Raw genomic sequence first — 20,803 nt, 5'->3', positions numbered from 1 at the left:
GTCTTTTGCTGTTGTAGCCCATCCACCTCAAGGTTCGACATGTTGGGCATTCTGAGATGTTATTCTGTTCACTACAATTGTACACAGTGGTTATCTGAGCAGTGTTGTGTAAGTTACTCTAAAAAAGTATTTAATTACTAGTTACTAATTACATCTTCTACAGTGTAATTAGATTACTGTACTAATTACTCTGTCTGAAAAGTAACTGCATTACTTATTACTAACTACTTTCTAAAACGCTTATCAACATCGACCAGATGAAAAATACAAGAACAGACATGAAACTGTTCTTTTAATTCTTTCAAATAAATCATATAAAATCAAATAAATTATTCATGAACTGGCCAAAGAATTTAAGGGGGCAGCATTAAATTAGAAAACATATATTTTAAAAGATGTTAAATTTCTATTTTAAATTCACTATTTTTTTATATAGAATTGCTCTATAGTCTATTCAGTATTTAACACAATTACATCAGAAGTAACTGTAATTAAATTACTGAAAAATGAAGTGTAATCACTTTACATTTTTCAATGAAAAAGTAATTTAATTACAATAATAAATTACTTAGTAATGCATTACACCCAACACTGTATCTGAGTGACCGTAGCCTTTCTGTCAGCTCGAACCAGTCTGGTCATTCTCCGTTGACCTCTCTCATCAATATTCTGAGTAAACTCTAGAGACAGTTACAGAAATACTCAAACCAGCCTGTCTGGCACTAACAATCATGCCACCGTCTAAATCACTGAGATCACATTTTTTCCCCATTCTGATGGTTGATGTGAACATTAACTGAATCTCCTGACCCGTATTTGCATGATTTTATGCATGCACTGCTGCCTCACGATTGGCTGAATAGATAATTGCATGAATAAGTAGGTGTACAGATGTTCCTAATAATGTGCTCAGTGAGTGTGCTTCCATGTGCATTATTTCATAGTTTAGATGGCTTTACTATTGTTCCAAAATGTGGAAAATAGTAATAATAAAGAATGAGTAGGTGTGTCCAAACTTTTGACTGGTGGTGTACGTAGAACATGCAGTCACTGTTTGATGGATACATTTCACAAATTTCATTTGATCAACTTTCTGTTTATAACATTTTCAAATTGTTTTTACACTAATCTGTTTAAGTAGAAAACCTCAGTTTTCAGTTTCCTAACATCATTGTTTTCAAAAGTATGTGGTTATTGAGAGCGTTTTCAGAAGTCTCTATTTTCAGTGGAGTAAAAAAGGTCTGGATAAGAGGTGTAAACTTATCAAAATCAATACATTTTCAAATGTAAAAGGATTGGTGTGGATGTGGCCTAAGTAGAGAAGAAACAAAGGGAACTTCACTATTACTTACAGACATTTGCAATCATTCAAACTACAGTTGGAACACATTGAATCTTCACTCATTTTGGCTCAATTTTCTAAGTTCTCAGTGCATGTGGGTACATCGGCCCTTCACAGTTTTGAAAACTGTTATCGGTACCATGCAGGTTGAGCTGCCCCATGTGACAGTATACACCATTAGGGTCCTGAAACATTAGGTTACTATCATTACTTTGGTTCCCTGGGGCTGTAAATACTAGTGCAGCAGACATATGGAGACAGCCCCGTCATGCAATCCTAACACCTTTACTCTGTACCCTAATGTAATTCTAAACACATCTAAATGACATTTCCTCTCACTGAAATAGTGTCAATGGATCTATTAGAAGTTGATAATGGCAGATATAAGTGCTGCAGGAGAGGATATAGAAGATCCGTATCTTAAGTGGCTCTTTCTTTCATGTCTCACTCCATCACTGTAAGGTTTCTGAGCTCACTCAAACACACTGGCAAACACTATCTCTAACCATGTGCCCATGGTGATATGTTCCCAAAACAACCACATATAGCTCAGATGTGTGCATTAACACAGTTAGGAAAGAGGACATGTATTAAATTCTACATTGATTTGAATCTGATATGTCAAAATAATCATGCAATGAAATATAAAAATATAATTCTATGGGATGCAGAAGCTAGGAATGGTTGAGTCTAATTCACCAGCCATATCTTGGTCATTTAATGCATTTCCCATGTTTAACATTGGGATAAGATGACATTCAGTTTTTGGATTGTCACTGTTATGCTTACTAACATGCTTACTAAATAGAGTTATCAGGAGCTGGCATGCTTTTCTAAGAGACGCCTCAATAATATAGCAATCCAGAACTTCTGCATAATAGTAGTTTTTGGCCTCTTAAATAGTGGGAGACAGGCAATAATAACAGTGTCTGAACAGCGGTGATGTTTTGCTTCTTAATTGGGCTTACATTTTAGAGGCATTTTTTTATTTATTTTTTTTTTTTTTTTGGAGCTATGTGATGGAATTCTTTTTTCTTTTCTTTTTTCACAGCATTAGTCACCAACCATTTTTTAAATAGAACCATTCAATTATTTGCTGTAGTAAACAGACCCAACTGAAACAGCACTGCATAGAGTTTTGCTCAGCATAACAATATGTGCATGCATGAGAATTTGCACACTTCTTTGCTAAAGTTAACAATATAGAAATGTATTTGAGCTTACCTACCAGAACATGTTATTTGCAAATTGACAGCAGTGCTGAAAATAGCTGATTAGAACAAGGAAGACATCAAGTATGATCGCCTAAAGACATGTGTTGTGCTCAAAATAACTGTATGCTGCATTAGCATATGAATAACTTGTATAAACATATAAACATGTATAAACCTTAAAACTCTCATATCAATGTTCATTCAGTTATTACCTGAGCACTTTAAATGCATATTACTTTAAGTTTTTATGAAAAGTCATGACCATCATATTTACTCATTTGCTTATAATGCTTTTAGGTGTATTTTTGAGTTATACATTGTGATTATTAATTGTGTGTTTATTAATAATGTGTTTACATTTTAAAATGTTTTTCTCATGATTCTGGGGGGTGTTTGTTGTGGATTTGATTAAGTGATCTTTTGTTTTATTAAAGAGTATTGAGCACAGTATTATCTAGAGCACTCATATTTCCAGTAGTTGCTTGTGTTTATTTGTTGTAGTAGCAGTAGTAGTAGTAGTAGTAGTAGTAATAATAATAATAATAATAATAATAAGTATTATTATTAAAAATATTATAATTGATGTTGTTGTTAATATTTATAAAAAAAATTTATAATTCAAGATAACCATATTATAAACTATTTATTTATAATATATTATAATAATTGATATAATAATTAAATTATTAATATTAATTGATACAATTATTAATATTATTATTATTATTATTATTATTATTATTATTATTATTAATACTAATAATAATTATACCTTTTTTACAGTTTATAATAATGATTTTATTATAAAAATTTTGCCTTTCAGGACTCTTAATGTGTTAGAGTTTGATGTAAGGACTCTTAACACATTGAAATATAAACGTCTAAATGCTAACACTGCCCAGATTTGCAGGCAATGTAAACAGCATTAATTATTAGACAATATAAATTGTATTTATTTAAAGCCACTTTTTTCCTTTGCACTGTAATTTAGATCTTCTACGTCTGTACTAGTACTTAGATCCAGAACCTGGGAACATCCACAGATCCCCTGATTAAAAATATACTGATAAGCTTAAGCCTTCTGCAGTCAAAACTTTTCCTTTGCCCTGTTCTTAAGGGTGGGATTTTTCTATGACAACTGCAGGCTAAATAATGACTAGCATATACTGTGCGTCCCCAATGGTGAAAGAGTGGTAAACATATTGAAGATTTATCACATCTGCTGCCGTGGATAATTACTTCAGAGGAAGTACAGAAACACTTGCAAGAATTGTATTTACACTTGCAATCTGTAATTCATGTACCAGTTCATGCAAGCCAGTGGAATTCCAGGGATGCAGCTTGGCTAGTTCGCATGCAGCTTGGGCTTCTCGTCCACACAGCGTATCGACTGAACCGACAGGAAAAGAGAAAGAGAGAGAGAAAGGGAGGGCGAAAGCTGCTGAAAAATTCATGCCTCTGCCAGCTCTGTCTATTCGCTGCTCAGCAGGGGCCCGCCTTTGATACTTCACACTCGCGGAAAAAAAATGCAAATGATTTTTTTCACTGCATAACACAGAGAGAATGTATCCCTAGTAAGTTATAGGAATATCCTGCCAAAACATAATGAAATTTAGCCACCTCTCTCCAGCACTCATGATTTTTCTTTTTCTATTTGCATGTCGGTGAATATGAGAGAAAATAACCGCTTACCACACTCTTCAATTTTCCTTGCCACCATTTGTTTTTGGAGAATTCATCAATTGGTCCAAATACTACAGTGTTTAGAAAGGAGCCATGCTGAAAATCATACATAGCTGAAATAAACAACATCTTTTCAATTTCGGCCACACTTTATTTTACAATATTTTACTGAGTAATACCAAAAAACTTGAAGATACTTGTACTTACATTGTTATTACTATAGTATTAAATAATAGTAACATGTAATATGCATTTCACAGCATTTTAATATACAGTTTTACCTTATTTTCTTTTTTCTCATGTTAACAAACACAGTGAGAGATATTTTGTTGGATTCCTATCCATATACCAATTACAAATGAAAAACATATCATGCTTAAGATTACTCTTCTGTTCATTGGTTGCAATGATGGGCAATATATGAAAGGAGGTAAACGTGGTCTTGTTGTGAGGAACTGAAGGAGAAATATTGGATTTGACAGGTAGCAAAGACTGGGATCTATTTTTCTCACTTCAGCTCAGTTTCAGGAATGCTGATTAGATATGCTCTCTCTGACATATCTCCAGTGTCAGGGAGTAATCCACCAACGTAACCACAGACCAGACCTGCTCCCCATCTCCCACAACTACCAGCAACCTTCGCCATTTTAATTGCTTGCTCGCCTTTGTTTTGTATGATCGTTGTTTGTTTTAAATCATATCTAGCTTGATTATCAATTTCCTACATTGATATTTGGCAGAGATACAGTGTTTAAATAATTGCCGCTGTGAGGAGATTCTAATTTGTCTAGTGTAAGAGGGTTGTTTGAAATCGGGGAGGGAGAATGGGATGCTGGGATGTGAGGTGGGGTGCAGGGGTGTCTGGGTAAGGTTTGCGGGGAGGTGTACGCATGTGCGTGTGTGCGAGCGTGTGTGTGCGTGCAATAATGTCTTCGTCTTTGTGGGTGCCCACATCAGCCAATTATGAGGCGACATCTGGTTTAGCTGACAAGTGACTGTGGAGGAGGGTGGAAAGTGTGTAAATGTGAGTGTGTGTTGTGTTTGTGCAGCAGGGAGGCATTTAGGGATATAGATTTGGACTCTGAACACACAGCAGGGCAGGGGCTGGGCAGAGGGCATTGTTTAAACACATATAGAACAGAAATGCATGGCTCTTACATACTCACAGACATAATAATTAATAGACAGATATGTAAACACCTAGAAGGCAATGACCATTTTTATCCACTTGAAAACATATATACAAATGCCTGTATAAAAAACAGATTATTTTTGCATCCTCTTTTACTCACATACCTTTCTATTAGGACATTATAATAAAACACCCTTTGAATATCAAATGAATGTTGTCAATCAAATGATCACTTCTGTATTCCAGTTCATACTGCAGTTGGAACAATTCTGATCAGCACGCACATCTTTAACAGTGGGGCTACAACCCTGCACCTCCTGATACCTCCAGTGTAAATAAATACATTTATGAACCAAATCCGCTTTCTGAATAATTTGAACAAAACACTGTAGTCAAACTGTAAAATAGACTAAATCATATTATCACAGCTTTATAATGTAGAACAAATAATTTACCTTATTTTCTTTTTTCTCATGTTAACAAACACAGTGAGAGATATTTTGTTGGATTCCTATCCATATACCAATTATACGAATTTTTTTGATGACAAAATTATTAAGGCATTGGCATGTTATTGGTTACTTTGGCCTGTCAGGGTGCAGTTTGACAGTGTGAATGTAGTGTTCTGAGAGGCCCCCGGAATCAGGCCAGTATAAATGAGGCAGCTGACATGGATTACCTGCGGCGATGTGGATCATACTGAGGTGGGTGAAATACATTAGCACTGTGAAATGGGCCCCAGCCGAGGGCCCTGACTTCCACACAGGCACATCTCTGACATTCAAATTAAAGAAATTCACAAGAATGTTTTCACCATAAAAACGTATATAAAGTATATAAGGAAAGAATTGATTAGTTTATGGTCTATGAATTCTGTTAATCTATTGTTTTCGCACATTGATCAAGGCCTCTTTTGTGTGTATGTAAGACGAAAACAGTTGTTGTTTTTTAAATACGGTGACATTTTCAAAACATTGCATGATACAGACTTGTAAAAAGTGTGTCTGGCTGTTTTGGACAAATTTGGAAAAAATAAATAAACTTGTATCACACAAATAATTAATAAAATAGTCATTTACAAGATACAAACAGTTTAATTGTTTAGTCAGCAAACTAAATTCTCCTTCCAGGTTTAATACAAGTTAAACTCAATCAACAGCATTTATGGCATAATGTTGATTAAGACAATAATAATTTTGAATCGTCCTTCATTTATTAACAAAAAAAAAAAAAAAAGAAGAAGCAGCAGCAGTCGAGGTTACAGTAAGGCACTCAAAATGGAAGTGAATGGGGCCAGACCAGAAACATTGAAATGTACACAGTTTAATAAGTATAGCCACATGATGTAAAAATTGTACGTTAACATGATATAAGTTTGATCAAATCAGGGATTTACTGGTATTACGGCATTTACCAGATTACAGAGTTTTACCAGCGTTACATTGTCATGACAACAAAGTTGTTATATTGGATATAACTTTACAATTTATAATTTTTTATCACACTAAAATCATGTAAATACGTATTATATTTACATCTTGTGGCTACACTTTTGAAACAGTGTGTATTTTAATGTATATGGACTGGCCCCATTCACTTTTATTGTAAGTGCCTCACTGTAACTGTATTCTATTCTATTCTATAACAGATGATCCTAATTTAATTTAGCTTTAATTAAATAAAAAAGATCTTGTGCAGTGGCACTGATTCAATGGGTCTTTGCCGCAAGCTAAGTAGTGGCATGTTTGCAAACATATGATATGAGTAGCTAGGTTTAAAGTTTGTATTTTGTTTTTATTTTTTTGACAATGCAAACCTCCTTCAAGATATAAACCCACTTTGATTGAACTAGGTCTTTGGCTCAAATCACTTTTCTTTGTTTGCTATCAGTGGTCAGTTTGTGGTCAGAATGGATTTCTTTTACTTTTATCTTCTCATACAAACAGGAGTATTGATTATATCCTCCAGCTCTAAGGTCAAGCAGAGATGGACTGACCATTGCATCTCACCCTGACCTGCACACTTGGTGTCTATTTCCATGATCCTCTGCTCCTCTTTGGACTCAGATTGAAATGTTTGCATGTATGTTGTTCTCATAGAAAGGTGAGAGGATTTGCCTCTGTCTCTGAGTGATTTGGTAAATCCAGGCCGGTCCTAGACACCGAAATAATTAATCCCTTCGGTGTTGGCTCTTCTTTCACCCTTTCAATGATTCTCCAAGCGGCTTACCATCGTGTTGGAGTCTGGGTGAAGAGTAGACGAAATAAAAAGCAGCAGAGAGAATCATCAGGGATGAGAACATCTTAATGCAGCCCCACCATCCCCCTCTTCCTTCAAACATACTCGCTCCTTGCTCCAGAGACCATGAAAGACCCTTCATTCATGATTTTAAAAAAAAGTTAATTCAGATGGTTTAATTTCCTTTTTCAATTTTGCTTCAAGGAATTGATAGTGGCACGATAACCATTTTTGTGGTTGAAAAGTGCAAAAGGAGAGTTCTGATTTTCATCTACCTAGGACTTCATCTTGGATGTGACCATCCTCAGGAGTCGTCATTAGGATTGAGGTAACAGAGAGCGAGCTTTAAAGGACACTTCATTGCTATTACCCTATCAAAACATGAAGACAAGCCTTCTATGAAGTTAAAAGTTTAAAAATTGTTTTAGCAACACTTCATTATAAGTTGCTTGCTAATTTTAAAGATGTTAAGCAAAGCTGCAGATTGTTTGTATTGTTATTTTTGATTGCAACAGTGTCATGACTATGACAGCCCCTTTTAACCTTTGACCCTTCTTGACCCTGGCTCAATGGCAATAGCTAGGCAAATAGCAAAGCCCTTTGACTTGGACTTTAAGGCTAAATCTCTAAGTGAATGGATGTTGTATTGGGCTCCTGTGATAGAACACCATCACATACAATATCTGATTGCTTTGAGCTAGCAATAATATTTACGTTTCAATGTGGGTCTTGTATGTCACTAGCACTGGTGTTTAAATGTCATTTTATTTTTATTTTTTGTTTTTGGACATTGTTTTGTTCCATTAATGATCAATAATGAAGCCACTGGCAGTATTTTGTTTAGTCACTTATATCAAGATTTTTACTATTTAAAAAATGCAACATAATAATAAGTAAAAATGTCAGTAGATTCCTCAATAGATTTTTTTTACATTGATGTATAAGGTTGCGAAATAGCAAAAAATATGTTGCATAAATATTATCATAGTATCAAATGGAAGTCATCAGAATATCCTGTCTCAAATCTTTTTGTGTTTGATTTTAGGTGAGATTATCCAGCTTTGGGAACTCTCAGATATGAATTTATGCATAAAAATTTCCAGCACATACTCATCTTTTTTAAGGCTTAAGATCATAATCTGATCTAGATCTGTTTTATTACAGAGGGACTTCAGATCTGATCATTAGAGGGTATTGTATGCATTCAGCATCAGATTTTAGTATTGACTACTGTACTTTTAGAATATAAACTATTCCCACAGGTGAAACAGTTGTGTTGATTTAAAGACTCATTAAAGCCCTATTGATTGTCTCTGGTATAATCTTAGGAACAATCCCTGCATTATGAGGGTTATTTATTATATGGTCTCTTGAGCTTGAAGTATTCATAGACAAAGCAGAAGACTTCTAAAAAATGAGAAGAACAATCAGCACCCCTATGCCTCTGATTATCAATAATACATTTTACATTTTATTTTCTTTGTTGACCTTACTTAGTTGCATTCATAACCACAGAGAATATAAACTTTGAAAAGAGCACAACTATGGCTGAGAGATCATATCAATTCAAATATGTTTAGTAAATAAAATAAGAATTGCCTCGAACTATTCTCATTTCAATTCTACATTCTCAATAATTTTTTTAATCATTATTATATATTTATTTATTTATTAATTTTGTTTCCAAAACAATAAAGCATATCCAAATCTTTTCATTTTAGAACATATTCTTTGTTGGGATTTTAAGGATTAGTGTCTAATATCTGATAATGTCGGCCGGGGCAATGTAAGGCGGATCAATTAATGATCTTTACAGCAGTGCTTTCGCACATCCTGACTTTGCCGTTAGCTACAATTAAAGTACAAAGCAAAAGTATGTGACGCTGAACTCTTGACCATGTGAGTCTCATTGAGCCTGTCTCTGTCAGACAATGGTATATGAAATAAATAGGAACTAGACCTGAAGTCTTTTCAGCTTAAGACAGGTGAATGAAGAAAGCTTCATATTTAAAGGAATGTTCCGGGTTCAACACAAGTTAAGCTCATTCAACAGCATTTGTGGCATAATGTTGATTACCACAAAAATCAGTTTCCACTCATCCCTCCTTTTCTGTAAAAAAAGCAAAGATCTGGGTTTCAGTGAGGCGCTTACAATGGAAGTGAATGGGACAATTTTTGGAGGGTTTAAAGGCAGAAATGTGAAGTTTATTATTTTATAAAATCACTTGCATTAATTCTTCTGTTAAAACTCATGTATTATTTGAGCTGTTAAGTTGTCATTTTTACAGTCATTTTAGGCTTTGCAGACATTACCTTTATGCATTTGGCAGACACTTTTATCCAAAGTGACTTACAGTGCCCTGACTACAGGGACAATCCCCCTGGAGTAACCTGCCTTGCTCAAGGACACAACAGTGGTGGCTGTGGGGATTGAACTAACAACCTTCTGCTTACCAGTTCAGTGCTTTAGTCCACTACACCACATTGTCATGGTAATGAAGTTGTAAAACTGGCTATAACTTTACACAGAAAAGGTTAGTAAATAATTTTATCACACTAAAATCATGTTAACATGCATATCCATTAGGTCTTGTGGCTATACTTTTGAAACAGTGAGTATTTTAATGTTCAAAAATTGGCCCCATTCACTTCCATTGTAAGTGCCTCACTGGAACCTAGATTTTTGCTTTTTTTTAAAGAAAAGGACGGATGATTTACATTTTTGTGGTTATCAATATTATGCCACAAATTCTGTCGATTGAGCTTAACTTGTACTGAGCCCGGAATATAACTTTAATATAGTTATACTGTGTTGGAATTGTTGGAATTTTGCGAATCATATATTTTTTGTCCAAGTAATGTGGATGATGGCTTATTTATTATAATATGTTTTGTGGTTAGCGTGTAGGCTAGGTCTTTTTTTTATTTTTATTTGACCTTTCATTTAATATCTATTGTTGAAAAATTCATGTGTCTTAAAGATGGCTGCTAGCCTGAGTCTCACAGCACGTATCCTCCTGAGATGACTTAATTACATTCTGTGAAACCATACATAGGAAGCATAACCTTCACAACTGAGTACATGGCAACCGCTGTGAACAACAATTAATAACAGAGGTTACTGGAAGGAACAAGCCCCACGCTGGGTACTGAGCAATGGACGTCTTATTTTGCCATTCCACACTGAATGTTTGGCAATCTTAGTTCATGAATAACAACTAGGCTTTAATTATAAAATGACGTATATAAAAAATAATCATTAGATAAATATATATATAAATTATTAATTATGTGCAAGAAATAACACAAGATATATGTCTATATGTGTTATCTTACTATTCAAGAATTCACTCTTATACTCTATATACCTATTTCTACTTAGCCTGAGATTTTCTTACGCTAAAATAAAATCTTTTCATTCAATTGCCCGAGAATGGCCATTCACTAGTGCCTGTAACAGACTGAATTGGCTGGGTAGAGCCAGACTATTGGACAAAATGCTTTTATGGCATTTTCAAGTTTTGTTTTGTCATAAATAAAAAATCAGATCAACAAAGTGAAAGCAAACCTTTGATGTAGAGGGCTGCCAGAAAGGATGGGGGTCTACCAGCCATCAGTGTAGGTTCATGGTGGTTATGCTATATACTGTACATTGTAGCAGTATATAGAGATTTGTTTGGTTGTTCCCTTTATAAACTGAATTAAATCACACTATTATTTAATCTAAAGTGCAACATTCAGAATTATTCAAAATAATTCTTACTATTGTCTTAATATTACTGTACATACTTAATGATCTTGATAATGTATTCAAGAACACCAAGGGATATATGAACAGTCATAAAAAGTAGTTATATAATATATATAATATCTGTCTAAATGTCAGCCTACTCTTTAAATTAAATAATATAGTACTATTCCAATAATGATTTAGAATTAAATAACATATGAAAATCAAGATATTAAAAGTAATAGACACTACTGATAGACCTACTGTCTGAATGTCCTAGTCATTCTTATATATATATATATATATATATATATATATATATATATATATATATATATATATATATATTATTATTATTATTATTATTATTATTATTATTAAATATTTGTACATTAATTTCTGAATAAAATACTGGACAGTAAAATACCGGCCTTTGTGATGAATTCATATGAAATCTATTGTAAATTCAGGAATGTAAAAGGCTTTCAGTGCCATAGTTTAAGGAAAAACGGTACGGACTTGCTGCCCTCTTGTGTTATATTGAGTTACTACAGTGGAGGGGAGAAATACATTGTTGTATGCTTTTTCCAATATTATTTTCTGTCTTAATTGCCTTTACTTTCAAAAGCTAAAAACAAACAAGAGATGATATGATCCACATCTAATATTGTATATGAATAAAGTGTTTTCACGAAAAGGGGTTTGGTACTCCTTTTCCTCGGAGCAAAATTACGAATCGTGCTTTGGCAAAGGCTTTTCTTTTTAATATTTATGTAGTTCGTTAATATTAATTAGCCCATGCTAACTTTGTTTGGCAATCTTCCAACAGCGAAGAATGGGCTCATGAATATGTGAACAATGCCTTCACCATTTTAGGATTTCCTTTAGGAGAAGGGATCATATCTTGGTTGAGTCGGGGAGTTTGGTAATCCCGTCAGAATGGAGGTCGACTCCGAGTCCCACATCGACACCAGCGGTGCTGACAGGACAAGCAAAAACTGCAATATAGAGAGTTTGGGCCTGTCACATTCCTCTCTGGCCTATGATGGGAACTTTATTCGCTCTGCTTCTGGCGTGTTTATGGTGGGAGAAATCGTGAGTAAGCTGCATGGTCGATGTAACTTTAGTAATTAGTTTTGGTAACGTAGGTATCCTAAATGGTGCCCTTAAGTCACGTGATGAAAGAAACAATTATAGGAGATAACTACTGATTTCCAGCTTTGCATTGAGAAAAGAATACTTTTTTGTCGTTTTCATTTTCGATTCCCTAGAGGAGGATGTCAAGCTGCATCACTTGTTGATTACAGTATAAGTGAAACTGGTCCTATATTTGAAATATCTTATTCCTATATCCTATATCTTATTTACATATCTGTTAACTGCTTACTAGCACATGTAGTGAATATGAAGAACAAAACTTATGACTTGTTGATGTCGATAAAGATACTTCAAGCTCCCCAAGGGAATGGAGGAAGAGGACCAACCAAAACAGTCGGGAAGCAAACTCTTCCTTTCGGCTTGTATTGTTCTTCTTCCTTCCACCACATGCTCTGAGTCAAATCCAAGCATTCCCTTTCCTTGTGTATTTTGCAGCCAGCTCGTTCTTCAATTCCCAAAATCATTTTTTTCCTGTAATATCAAGCACTCCGGGAGACATTCTTTGTGGTGTATAACAGGAAGGGAGGTTGGGAATGCTGGAGAAAAATATGTAGTCATAACATGTCCGTGGACATTATTTTAAATCAAGATTTTAAATTAAAATGAATATGAATGTACAAGAGAATATTTATATCTCGCGTCCTGTAATGGTCACTATTTCTTTTAAAGTTTTCAAAATTTTTAATCACCCTTTTTTTCCTTTTTAAATAGTCTGTGGTGTGACAAATTAATTTTAAAAAGTGTAAATAGTCCATGAAGTCTTTCAGTATGAGATCATAAAAGCTTTATGCAAAATAATTATAAAATAAAAAGCAAAATGCTGTTAAAATAGTCACTCCGCAGGACAGCTTGTCAAAATCTTTGTGCGTGTGTGTGAGCCATGTTCTGTTTTATTTGTTATAATGAGATTTTCCAAATCTATTTCAAAGTTGTTGTTTTTTTATTTTATTTTTATTAATTAAATTATTTATTTATTTTGTTGCAGGCACTAAAATATGTGTAGGTGATTATTTTTCTCAACCATACACCATGTGATCCCCGTTATCTGTATTTTTTATACCTGGTTTTAGATCAGTTTCTTTGAATTTCTATGTAAGTTACAACAGGGCTGAAGTCCCCCCGGGGTAAAAGGCACATCTGATTTGATTTTCTTCCAAAACACCAAACAACAAAAACAACCAAAGTACTTTCCTTAACACCTGTTTGTCACTATACACTGAAAAATATTCCTGATCCATGAGATTATTGCGTGCAATGTCTAAAGTTTGATTTTGAGGTAATCTGATCTAATATTTAATAATTATTTATGTTGCATATTTATGTAGTTAATGAGAATTCCTGAAATTATCAGATTTATTTTTAGACAAAATGTTATTTATTATTTTCAGTTTTGTTCAAGCTGATTAAATCCAAAGTTTTTTAATAACTGTCAAATAAGTGAAAGGATAATATTTGGAGTAAAAAGCCCCCTTTTTGCAGGGGATAAAGGCCCCATATAACACAAAGTATTTGCCTAAGTTGGAAAATTCTGCCCTATAATTATTGCCCCTATATTTTCACGATACCACTGTAACCCCCCTGGGGTCCTTTTATTAAATTTTTCACACAAATTATGTTGCTTGATCAATATTCAATAAAAATAAAATGCTTTTTTCCCATCTTTGATACACTTTGTGACCACAAAAAAAGCAAATTTTCCATAAGGGGTGCATTTAGCTCTGTTGCTAAATGAATAATACTTTTTGCTCCATCTTCAACCTCAGGTGTTTGGGCTACTGGTGTGGACTCTGATTGGTGGGACGGAGTATCTCCAGGCTCCTGCACTGGGTTGGGTAATGTTTGTGTCAGTCTTCTACTGGGTGCTTACTATCATTCTCTTCCTCGTATACCTGACCATGGTCAACACCAAGATTTCCCACATTCCATGGAAAATGCTGGTGAGTAGATTACAAATAAACTTAACTAAACTAAACCACACAAATAAATGTTCTAGTTAAAGATGAATTCTGTGTTGAGTCCATGGAGAATAAACTATTGTTAAAATGGATGCAGATGTGCTTAAGACTCATTTGTTTGAAATGCATGTGTTTACTTGCACTGGGGGAAGCTTTATTTTCACCAGGCAGGCCTCTATTAAACTGAAATTTTCTTTATTCACAGGGAATGTGTTTTAATGGCAGTGCTTCTATATTGTACCTAACAGCAGCTGTGATTAGTGCTGTATCTTTGAATGTGGCCATCAGGGGACGCTACTACTTTATCAGCTGGATGGCATCAACGGTATGAAATTCCACTGATTAGTTTAGCAATTCTCGTTTCCATAGGAACAATAGGCATTGCTATTGAGAAACATTTTCTTTCCTTTCACAACTAAGTATTTTGCTGGACTAAGATAATTAGATTAACAATAACTATATAGATATTACTATACCCAATTTGAATGCATGTCTGTATCCTATAATGTCTTTAATTACATTCAATTGTTTTCAGTATATAAAGAATATGTAACAATTGTAAGTTTGGTGACAAATTCTTGTTCTTTTCCTTTCCAGATATTTGCCTCACTGGCTATGTTGTGTTATGCAGGAAATACAATTGTGAATTTCAAATCTTGGAGATCACAAAGTGAAGATACATAAGCATGCATTTCAATATTGGTTTACCTTGGATAAAGGGACTGAAAGAGTGGGAAAATGTAAACAAATCCATTTTTTAAAAATCCATGAGAGAGAGAGAGAGAGAGAGAGAGAGAGAGGCTGTGGTTGTAGCAAATTGCTTAAAATATTTGTTGCACTGAACTTATAAAGAAGAACTTTAGAATAGTATTATTATAGTTTTATTAAATCTTGTTATTTTATATGTCTCATTGTTATTGTTTATGTCTCATCATGATTCCTGTATTTATGTTATGTAGACTATTTGATTTTATAAATCAGTTGATTTGACAAATGTTTTTTTCCATCCTAATAAGTGGACCGAATAACTCTTTATTATGTTGTGGGTTTGTCCTAAACTTCATTTAAACACAGCAATCAGAAAATGTAGGGTACAACAGGGCTAAAGGCACCCCTTAAGGAAAATTTGCTTATCAAGATTGAAAAATCAATCACCATGTCAGTGTGTTAGTCCATGATAATAAACTGCACAAAAAAAAAAGGTAATAAAAGACATCAAAAGCACGAACAAAACGGTGCACTGTTTCTCCCATGTGCAGTGGCAATTATATCTAAGCACAATGCAACAATTCAAGCAGAATTCTTTGGTATTTTAGTGTAGTACCTGTATTAGAGAACACATACCAAATCACAGCATTCTGCCTACTACATACTTTAAAATTCAACTTTATATATTGTATTATAAGCTCAAGTACACATGTTGCAATCAAAATTTATTTAATTCTCAGAAATATTAAAATATTCCAAACATTGTTTAAACACTGCTTTAAAGACTATATGCAATATACTGTAACAAACATACTGCACATTTAAGTTGTTATTATTGTTCTGATTAAGTGGCATATCACCATTAAACCACATGTCCTCAACTGCTGCAATTGCTCTAGGGATCAACATTATTAAGTTTGACTTGCGAATGTATTCCACCAATTCATCATAAGTATAGTGCACACAAATTCAGGTATGGAGGGCGTTTTCAAAAAGCTCCCATTTTAGTGGAGGTAAACACCATTCCTGTGCGGTTGAGTGGTGAAAACGAAGAAACATCCAGCATGAACATGATGCCAGTATTAGTTAGCTATTTTTAATACAAGTCATATATTAATTGGGTAAACTGGGTAGATTTTTGATGGCCAGTGTTTGAAACTAAAGGATATTGATTGAACTTTAAAGTTAATAAGTGTCTCTGAAGTCCATCCCGAATTGATTCCAGAAGTGCATGTAAATGCAGCGGCCCCCACTGTCGGGTTGTAATGTAAGTTGGCAGTAATTTATTGTCTATGTATTCCATTTTAAGAGAAGTGATGCAAGCTGGGGTCAGAGAAAGTGTTACTTGCTGTATAAATGGATTGCATTTGATAGCAGTTTATTCTTTATGGAGTCCATCCTAAGACTGAAATGGTGCAGGCAGTGTGCAGGCAGGTGTACCTCGGAGTCCGGCTGGAATTTTGCGGCAGTTCATTTTAAAGTAAATCCTGAAACCTAAGATTAACAAATATGCATATTTGCAGGCTTATATTTAGCCACAGAAGACAGCCGCAATGCAGGTGACTTTAAGCAACTGACTTGTAGGCAACATGTCCTATTAATAATAATTAATAAATCAAATGAATTACCCATAATAATTAGATATAATATCCATAGCAATCAATAATGATATTTTCTTAGTTTCCCCCTGTATAAATTATATATATAAATATAGTATATATATATATATATATATATATATATATATATATATATATATATATATATATATAGTATATATATATATATATTGTATATATAATGTGTGTGTATATTCAGTACAAATAAAGAAAGAAAGAGGAGAGAGAGATACTTCAGCCACACATAAACATGGATGACTGCCATTGCATTACACCAAAACATTTCACAAAAATATCTTAAGGTTCATATCTTTAAAGTACATTATTCAAAATATAAGCAAAAACAAAAACAAAAAAAAAAACAAAAAACATGACAATGACTTTACTAAAGATCACTAAGTGTTTTATTATTTAGTCACTCTGCACTTTCTATTTGAAAGAACTTCTATGCAAACGTCTGGGCATGGAATAAACCAGTTTCTGTAAGAGTTATGGTAAAGGTTTCAGCAACCAAAGCTTTCAGCTCATCCACACTAGAGCACTGAAAATCTTACATTTACTTTTCCATTACATCTCATAGGTGCTTTATAGGGCTTAGTCAGGGCTCTGGGAGGGTCATTCTAAGACTGTAACATTTTTTTGAAAAAGTATTGCTGAAAGATCCACTTCTGTCACTCGAATACTTTCTTTGCTGATTTGTGTAAGTTGCCATACAATATTATTTGATACATTTAGAAGCTCATGATCCCGTCAGTGAACACAAGCTCACCGTCACCCCTGTAAGAAAACCAGCCTCTGTGCTTCACATAACCCTTATGCATTACCTTTGAAATTCTTTAAGTTGTATCTAATTCTTGTTGATGTTAATCCTTTCTGCTGTATCTCACCTGATCCACTTGATTTTACTCATGATTATCCTGTCCAATCTGCTGCTAGTATTTCTGGCTCTACCACTATCTGTACTTATTCACAGTCACAATATACCCAACTGTGGAGGAGGATTGAGTTTTTTGCTAATCTGGCAAATAGAGTGGCCTTCTTTGTGCAAACACATGATACTAGAGTTTTTTTTTTTTTTTTCGTTTCAGTTACTTTAAACCAACTCCCAAGGATTTTGTTTTTTTCAAGTTTCCAAGGTAATTTTTTAAAATAGATGTATGAAGCCAGTTCCCTCAAGCTGTCCTAGAAGGATAACCACAGATGTAGTTCATCACGTTTTCCAGTAACATTTCATGACCATAAAATCTCCAAATATTTTTATCATATCCATTGTTTTAACATTTAAAAATAGCAAACTTTTGTGAAATATTTTGCATGAAATGTGTACCTGTGCTGCCTAAATTTACCTTCTTTCTTTGCATCCACTGGATTTATACCATCAGCTGGCTAAATACAAGCCTATATTATTTTGATTGAGTTGCCTTTACTAGTATTCTTTGTACTGATTTTCATAATAATCTGCGATTGATTTTCAAAGAAACATCATTCAAATTTATTCAGGTAAATATTGCAATGTTTTATTTTAGATTTAACATGATGATTTTTACACTAAAACTGTTGCCATACAATTATCAAAATTTCAAGAAATAATCAAGTTACAAGGGCAGCTCACTAAAGCACATGAGCATGATTAGAAACAATTGTTTTTGCAACACTATTATAATTTTAATGATTTTTAAGGATGAAACAATAACCAGAAATAATTCTAATAATATTGACAGCTTAGCAGGAAGTCACAGAATCTCATCACCTAACAAGAGCCCAGAATATACTGTAAGACGAGTACATTCCTAAAAGTGAGTAGGCTACTGATTAAACTAGCATTTTCCATTTATAAATGACAAAATGCAACGCCTGTGGGATATGTTTAACTTTATGATGAAGATGCGTTAGAACTGGTGTAGTACACAGCCCAGTGAGCTCCAATGGAGGTGAGGGCCCATCCATTCTGTCGTCCACTGATGAAACGTAGCTCACTTCCATCGTGGGTCGGGTAGAAGTTAAATGAATTTCCAGAAGGCTGCCCTACTTTTATTGAGCGCCCGTGATTACTGACAAACATAAGCTCATTGATGTAACCATTATAATACTTTCCAGAGACCTGAACAATGTATTCATCCTTGAAGAGTAACATTTCTTCTACATTGCCATAATAATTCACACCGACCACTGTTGTCCAGTTGCCATCATAACTCAGCTGGATCCTAAAAAGATACAGTTCACAAAGAAAGAAACATTTAGCAACAACTCAAAAATAATGCAAAATAATAAAATAAAATACAATAAAACAAAACAGCAGTTTGCTCTATAACTAGGATGCCAGAAATGTCAGTTTGCTGCTAAATGCAAAATGTTGTTTGGTTTGACATGAGGTCCATTAATTATGACAGTTGTTTTTTTCTAGCAAGCGTCTGATAACAGTGTCAACCAGGACAAGAATATATCAAAGGGATTATAAAAACACATTTCCTGAACCATCAGGCTTGTATATTTCTGATAATCTAAATACATTGATGTAATGTGTACTACAGTATGTCTATCTGTAGAGTGGTGCTTGGGGAAATTACCCGTTGATGTAGTTGCCATAGTAGTATGGGTACTCATAAATTCTGATACCATTGATGCGGCCCTCATGTGCAGTTGAATATTCTATTCCACTGCCGTCCCCGGCAGCAAGGGAGTAAGAGTAATAATCAGGCAAAGCTGAAAAAGGAAATAACAACAATACATTTGTAAGACAAAACTGAACGCTTTCCAATAATCAGTAAAAATAAGATAGCATTTCTATCATGAATAGCAGAGTCTGCATTAACCTTTACATAATGTTTGAAGGTTAAAATACAAACACTCATTGTGCAGTAGAATTTTATGTTCATTTTATGTGACAAAATTTTGCATTTTATTGTTATCTTTAATTGTATTAGAAGCATTTCTAATTCCTAATTCTAACATTACCATACAAAAGAATAGTTTGGACAACTTGATGCATAATCCGAGAATAAATCAAAATATTAATTTAGTTCATGTACTTCTGACTTGTTTGACAAACAGTCTTTTTGACAGTCTTATCACAGATGAGTGGTGAGAGATACTCACGTATGGGCACAGCCATGGCACAAAGGGCAGAGAGTACCACAAAAAGACGCAGCATATTGGAATGATTAGTTCTCCACTGCACTCTAAGAATCTATGGGGATCAAAACAAATTATGTATTAGGTTAAATTGTAACAATAACTTTTTAGACAGAAAGATTTAGATACAATTTTTAGTGCAATACACTATAATTTTATACAAATAAATAAATAAATAAATAATAACTGTCCCTAAAACAAACACATATCTATTTTTTAAATTATCCACAAACAAATGATCACATATATACTTAAATAAGTACATTTCAGAAAATTAATTCATAATTTAGAGTGTTGTATTGGTAATTGCTATACAATGCCATCACCTGCAGTAAAGCCTGAGTAGTGATGCTTAAGAAAGTATGTTGACCAAACCTCCATTTATACTCTCCAACTGGTCCATCCTCTTCTATTTCGTGAATGTTTCAGTACATATTTTTGATCGTCGTTTCAGGGAAGGAAAATATTTTGAGAAGAGATTTCCTTCTCGTTCATGAATGGTGATCTGGCACATTTCCAAACTTTAACAACTATTTCTTTTTGAAGTAATGTAGTTTTGAGGGTTTAATTATAATTTTGAAGAATTCTAATTATAAAGAATTATAAAACTTCATCAGCCAATTATAACTCAAATGTCATTGTTGGATTCCATTGTTTAAAAAAAGCAAGTTTCAAGAGCTGATCAGATGTGATCATGCAGAACTCCATTGTTTATTGTAATATTTTGTATTAATAATGTACAACGTTAAGGACATTTTCTTGCAGTTAGTGTACAGTGCATTACTTTTGATAAAAGTCTGCTTAATTTGCTAAATGGTAGCTAAATAAAGAACATGTCTTGCACATTATCATGAGGGAAACTGTTGAGGTTCGTGTTGTTTTTATTTAATGA

The 20,803-nt window shown here is 33.8% G+C and overlaps 2 protein-coding genes across 2 annotated transcripts; one reads left to right on the top strand and one right to left on the bottom strand.

Annotated features, from left to right (window-relative positions):
• The first annotated feature begins 12,243 nt into the window (after window positions 1-12,243).
• cmtm8b (CKLF-like MARVEL transmembrane domain containing 8b) lies at window positions 12,244-15,950 on the top strand. The gene is made up of 4 exons (XM_051721370.1): window positions 12,244-12,434; window positions 14,261-14,434; window positions 14,658-14,777; window positions 15,050-15,950. Exons 1-4 carry the CDS (start codon window positions 12,279-12,281, stop codon window positions 15,134-15,136), a joined length of 537 nt encoding a protein of 178 aa, XP_051577330.1. The 5' UTR covers window positions 12,244-12,278; the 3' UTR covers window positions 15,137-15,950.
• Window positions 15,951-18,264: 2,314 nt separating this feature from the next.
• On the bottom strand, window positions 18,265-20,314 carry LOC127454277 (zymogen granule membrane protein 16-like). Its single transcript, XM_051721371.1, has 4 exons — window positions 20,238-20,314; window positions 19,876-19,966; window positions 19,347-19,482; window positions 18,265-18,983 (listed from the first exon to the last, which is right to left on the bottom strand). The coding sequence occupies exons 2-4, from the start codon at window positions 19,928-19,930 to the stop codon at window positions 18,653-18,655; spliced, it is 522 nt and encodes a 173-aa protein (XP_051577331.1). The 5' UTR covers window positions 19,931-19,966; window positions 20,238-20,314; the 3' UTR covers window positions 18,265-18,652.
• Window positions 20,315-20,803: the final 489 nt, after the last annotated feature.

The sequence above is a fragment of the Myxocyprinus asiaticus genome, chromosome 16 (assembly GCF_019703515.2).
Source record: "Myxocyprinus asiaticus isolate MX2 ecotype Aquarium Trade chromosome 16, UBuf_Myxa_2, whole genome shotgun sequence".
Lineage (NCBI taxonomy): Eukaryota > Metazoa > Chordata > Actinopteri > Cypriniformes > Catostomidae > Myxocyprinus > Myxocyprinus asiaticus.
The sequence above is the reverse complement of the archived record's forward strand: the minus strand, read 5'-3'. Positions and strand labels throughout refer to the sequence as shown.